The sequence below is a fragment of the Pristiophorus japonicus genome, chromosome 3 (assembly GCF_044704955.1).
Source record: "Pristiophorus japonicus isolate sPriJap1 chromosome 3, sPriJap1.hap1, whole genome shotgun sequence".
NCBI classification, from domain to species: Eukaryota; Metazoa; Chordata; class Chondrichthyes; family Pristiophoridae; genus Pristiophorus; species Pristiophorus japonicus.
In genome coordinates, this window is record NC_091979.1 from 244356366 (window position 1) to 244362365 (window position 6000).

The 6000-nt window shown below is 45.7% G+C and overlaps 1 protein-coding gene across 2 annotated transcripts in view; it reads right to left on the reverse strand.

The window, feature by feature from the left end:
- The window catches only part of mfsd13a (major facilitator superfamily domain containing 13A), a 66893-nt gene that overhangs the window by 21983 nt on the left and 38910 nt on the right, over nt 1-6000 (reverse strand). For both annotated transcript variants that reach the window (XM_070876486.1, XM_070876487.1), the window contains exon 4: nt 3802-4251. In XM_070876486.1, coding sequence (XP_070732587.1) covers nt 3802-4251 — 450 coding nt within the window. The remainder of the gene's footprint in view (nt 1-3801; nt 4252-6000) is intronic.

Consider the following 6000-nt stretch of genomic DNA (forward strand, 5'->3'; position numbering starts at 1 on the left):
CTTGCCTACACTTTATAATATAGGCGTAGGGAACTAGAGATGGGTGGGGAGGGGGAAGTTTACAAGCATTAAACACTTCACTTTTACAAATAAAGAGCTATCATCAATAATGTGATCAATAAATCAATCCAAAAAAACAATTTTTTAAAAAATCAATAAATAAGTAAAAGTTTTTACTCACCTACTGCAGCACCGGGAGCCCTCCAACAGCGGGCTGGGACGGGGCCCGCCCCCAGTGAGATGCCGGGCAGGCCGCCACAGAAGAGGCAAGTACTGTCAGGCCACTCGGCCCGGGATAGGGGCGACATACCCTTGGCCAGGGATAGGGTCGTCGCCCGGAGACAGGACGCGCTGGGAGGGCCAGCACTGTTTTTGGCGCAGGTCTGTAGTTCAGCCGCCAGCAGCTCCTGCTGTGCTGAGCTGGAAACAGCCCTACAGATATCAGAGAATCACGAGTTAAGTATTTGGCACTTTTTCAGTTCTACAAATTAGGCGGGCCTCTCAGATGTGCGCCGTTCTAGTGGGGGTCCGAAATTTGAGCCAATGAGCGGGAATGGGAGCGCAAGCAAAACAGAGCCGTTTCCCCTCTCATAGGGCTCAAATTTCCCCAGAAGTTGCCCGCTTTTTTTTTTGGAGCAAGTAGCTTTTTTTGGAGTAACTTAAAAATCGCAAATTTCCCCATTTAAGTCAGTTAGTTAGGTTTTTTTTTTAAAGCTTAGTTTTTTTTCCTCTCCAAAAGGGGTCGTGACCAGACACTTACGCCTGTTTTGGCCATAGAAGCAAAGTTACTCCAAACTAACTTAGGCCAGTGTATGTGGCCACTTTTGTAGGCACAGAAAAACCTTACCTACATTTAAGAAATCAGCACAGGTGGCCAGAGATTTGAGGGGGGGGGGGGGGGGGGGGGAGGTGAGTTAGAGGATTCTAAAGTACTAAACACCTTCACAACATCAGCACATCACCACATCTTCAGCACAACAGCTGCACAACATCAAAAATAAATGAAAGATAAATCAGCTACTGAAAATAGAGCCGTCCTGCCTTGCCGACTGCAGAACGCACTGGCTAGCCCTCCCGCCAGGGCCGGCAGGCACACATGACTGTAGGGGTGAGGGATGTTTTTTTTTAAAAAACAGTTGTTCCTAAATGGTGTGTGGTGATAATGGAACATGATTCAGTTTTAATGCAAAAAATCTTTTATTGGAAAATTTACAATGCACTTCCACAACAACAAGAACAGCAAAGAAAGGCTGCACCCAACTCACCCACATCTCAGGGAAAGTGCACTTCCTCATAGGGTCGGTGATGGTGGTGGGGGTCCAGCTTGGGTCTGACTGGTGGCTGGTGTGTGGATTGAAATGGGAATGGCATTTGAGTATCCGGCCTTTGTGCCCTTATTGCAGCAGCAAGCTCCCTCATGGCATCTGCCATTGTTTGCACACCCTCTGAAATGTCCGCCTTCAGTTCCGGTCTCAGTGCTGATATTTCTCCCGACAGTGTTGCTACCTCATCACGCACCCTACTGATGGTCATCACGAGTGATCTTGTAAGGGCATTGGTCTCCTCACCCAATGACAACCTAATTAACATCTGATGAAGGCTGCATCTCAGGAGACTAGTCGGCTTCCCCTTCCCGTGGGTCTGCCTAGTGGCACTCATCCAGTGCGAGGCGCAGGCTGGGACGGTGGGGCACTGGGTGTTCCAACATGCATTTCACCACCGCCACTGGGACCCGCAACCTCGGACGGTGTGAAGCCATGGAATGTCGCCGTGGAGCTCATGGAGGTTTCTGGCAGTGTGATGCCCTGTACTACGGACTGATCCATATCATGACCAGCATTCTCCCGTGAACACAGTTCCATAGACCCCCCACCCGCCTTGGTCTGAAGCGCACGCATCTGGATTTTCAGGATTGTCATCGTCTTCTGCAAAATACAACAGAACAGTCAAATGGTTAGCAGCACAGGAGGGAGCAGGATGGGTGACATGAATAGTCTGACGCATAGCAGGCCAGTCAGCAGGTTGATTTGAAGGGTGACGATGCATTTTAATGACTCACCTTCACCCTCATGTGTGGATCCAGCTTGTGCAGAGCTAATTCTTTTCCTGCCGGTGCGACTCAGCAAGGCAGCAACCCTCTGTCCCAGGGGTGATAGTTGGTGCAGATTTGGCGGCCCTCCTCCTGTTCTAAGTCTTCGCCTTTTGTTGTGGGCCAATTTCTTCTGCAAAGATGAAAATATAACTTTTCACACATGGTGCACTTCTAATGGATGGGACATATACAGATGGTCACACTTTCAATTGCAATTCCATTTAAATATGAAGATATTACTTACACTCACTACTTGACCAACGTCCTGCATTTGTTTTTGCACTGGCTTGCAGATCTTGCGGTAGTCACCCCAGCAGAGTATTCTTCTGCAACTAGGTTCCATCATCTCATTTCTTTGGGTGGAACTTTTGTGGGACCACTCTTACTGATATCCAGCTCCTGCCATCTGTTCTCAGTGACAGTGACTAGTTTCTCCACTTCCTCATGGAGGAAATTCTTTGTTTTTGTTGCACGCTCTTGCATCATTGGTGTATTGGACTTACACTCAGGTAATCTTGAAAAATAACAGTTCTCACCTTTCTTCCACCTACGCAGCACTCCTTTCCACTCCCTCAGCCACCCAAAAATGACTATTCACACCATACCTTTATATATGGTCCATTGCCAATGCTGCTGAGGCACTGAGGACACTCTCCCTGTAATTGGAAGATTGCCAAGCTTCCTGCTCCTGCACGCTGAAACAGACATGCGCCCCCTGCCGGCACTCGAGACAACGCTGGGCCCAAGCCCAAGCCCCCCACCCCCCGCCGGTTGCGCTGAGCAAGCGCAGCCAAAGTTCCGCCCCCCGCAGCGCCACACCACGGGAACAGAACGAAAAGGAGCGGTCAAAGTTGGAGGTAAATTTTCGGCGCTTTTTTTGCCCCACAAAGTCGGCGTACCACAGCTAACCACGCCGCTTTAGGCGGCTGGGGAAATTTGGACCCCAAGATAGGTGCCTCATGTGGTAGACAAGCTACCAGTCATTCAAGTTTACAGGTTAAATGTAATTATAATCACATTTCCAGTGAATATAATTTTGTTAATTAGGAAAACCTGAACTAAATACATATAATCACGCACATTTACACAAAGGAATTCAGAATCCAGTATAAACAGACATTAGAGTTCTATTGACTATTATGAATTCAAATTGTGCTTACTCAAAATATTTTACATCAAGCAGGCAATCTTTTCAACATACACTGAAAACAAAAATAATATTCTAGACACTTTCATATTTTAGAAAGAGGCCTCTAGTCCCCGTTGCTGCGCGATATTATGTTTTAAAGTATGCACCTATCATTACACAAGTTAGCTCAGTAGCTTACTGGGCTCGCACTTCAATGCTCATCAGGTGGGATACAAACAATGTTTCCTCGAAGCTGCATGGTCGTGTAGTAATGGGAAAGGTCCTGCATAGGCCGCTCGCCAGCTTTGACATAGTAAATATGCGCAGAAATTTAAAGGGACCGCGCATTAAAAGAAACAGGCCACGCAGAGTAAAGCGCAACTTACAGGGAACATTGGATATAAATGCAGAGCCTTATAGTTGTACAGCACATCACCTATATTCTTATTTTGGCCAAGAGAGAAAATTAACTTGGTATTGAAAGCCATTGCAGGCAAAGTACAGACCAATGAGCAATATATAAAGCAGCAAGTCAATGGGCCTGTTGGCATGGAGAGAGGAGGGAAGAATAAATACTCACTCCTTTAGCATGGAGGTCTCCTCATGTTTGATTTTGACCTCCAACTGAAATCGTTGCCGGAGAAGCCAGGTGCATATACTAAAACCGATCGTAGAAAAGGCAGCCATCGCTACACAAAAGAGTCTAAATGAGAGAAAGTTTTCCTTATTCCAGACAGCATAGGACATAAACACAGACAAGGAGCCAAGTGCACTGAAAAGTGAACAGTAAAAATTCAGTCTAGTCCTGTCCTTTTCTGATACTGCCAGGTCTGCCAGTAAGGCATTATGATTAAGGTCCACCATGGTGAGGAATCCATCATAGAGACAAAGGCAGATGAGAAATTGTACTCCTGGGCGGGCCCAACCCACCCAGAAAGAGAGGAATGACAGCGCAAATAGAGGACCATTTCGCATTAATGCCTTCAGTCGCTTCAACACGACTTCTGGAGAGGAGATTGCAGCACCCGACCTGTAGGAAAATATACAAGTATATTAGATATGTTAAATACAAGTGCATGCAGTGCAAAACTATACACTAGTCATATTAATGGTAATTACCAATTTGACATATTAGTTGGCTTTCCACATGGCTACTGCATGGATAATTAAAAATAGCCAAGTAGGTCTTTGCAGGGGACACTACCAACTGGGCTTGCCTGGGAGTCCAGGGCTTGTACGGTATTCCAGCATTTGGCCTAGACCGTCAACATGGTTACAATTTCACAGAGAACACTAATTAGGCCACAGCTTGAGCACTGCGTGCTGTGCTGGTCACAACATTACAGGAAAGAGGTGATTGCACTAGAGAGGGTACAAAGGAGATTTATGAGGATGTTGACGGGAGTGGAGAATTTTAGCTATGAGGAAAGATTGGATAGGCTAGGTTTGTTTTCTTTGCAACAAAGGAGGCTGAGGGGAGACCTTATTGAGGTGTATAAAATTATGAAGGGTGTAGATAGAATGGATAGGAAGGACCTATTTCCCTTAGCACATGGGTCAACAACCAGGGGGTATAGATTTAAAGTAATTGGTTTTGAGGGCATTGGAGGGGAAATGTTTTCACCCAGAGGGTGGTGGGGGTCTTGAACTCCCTGCCTGAAAGGGTGCTAGTGGCAGAAACCCGCACCACATTTAAAAAGTACTTGGACATACACTTGAAGTGCCGTAACCTACAAGGCAACGGACGAAGAACTAGTAAATGGGATTAGGCTGGATAGCTCTGTCGGCCGGCATGGGCACGATGGGTCAAAATGGCCGCCTTCCGTGTTGTAAATTTCTATAATTCTATCTTGTACATCGAGTTACTTCAACTTTAAATTGTGAGAGAGGTAAAGAGATGTGGATATAATTCTTGGATTGAATTGGTCCTTGCTAACCATGTGGTGAACAGGGGCCAATCAAAACAAGTTGGAACCCGACACATTGACATTCAAACAGATACAACATTCAAACACACAAAAGAGAAATTATGCGATTAATTTAACAGTGGACAACTTTACTATCCAGAGAATTGAAACTGCTTATGAAAAACAGTTTCCAGAATTATTGAACAAATTTATTCATTACATTTTTGTAACTTAGTTGTGGCGAGGAGGGGCAATCATGGGGTCCAAGTTTCGGCCTCAATTGCTCCCGATTTTTTGGAGAAACTGGTGTAGAACGGAGTATCTTAGAAATTCAAATTCTCGGCATTTAGTTTGCTCCAGTTCTAGTCAGTTAGAACAGTTTCACTGTGGAACAGAATTTTTTTTTCAAAAGGGGGCGTGTCCGGCCACTTGCGCCTGTTTTCAAAGTTTCGGCAATGAAAACTTACTCCAAACTAACTTAGAATGGAGTAAGTGAAGATTTTTGTACACTCGAAAAAACCTTGTCTACACTTTAGAAAATCAGGCGTAGGTTACAAATCAGGCGTAGGGAATGGGGGGGGGGGTTTAAAGGGAAGTTTACAAACATTAAACACTTCAGTTTTTCAAATAAAGAGCCATCATCAATAAATCAATCAAAAAAAAATAATAATTTTTTTTTTTTAAATCAAAAAATCAATAAATAAAACATTTTCTACTTAGCGACTGCAGCACCAGGAGTCCTCCAACAGCGAGGGGAGGAGGAGGGGGGTAGAGGGAGAGAGGAGGAGAAGGGGGGGAGGAGAAGGGGGGGAGGAGAAGGGGGGGAGGAGAAGGGGGGGAGGAGAAGGGGGGGAGGAGAAGGGGGGGAGGAG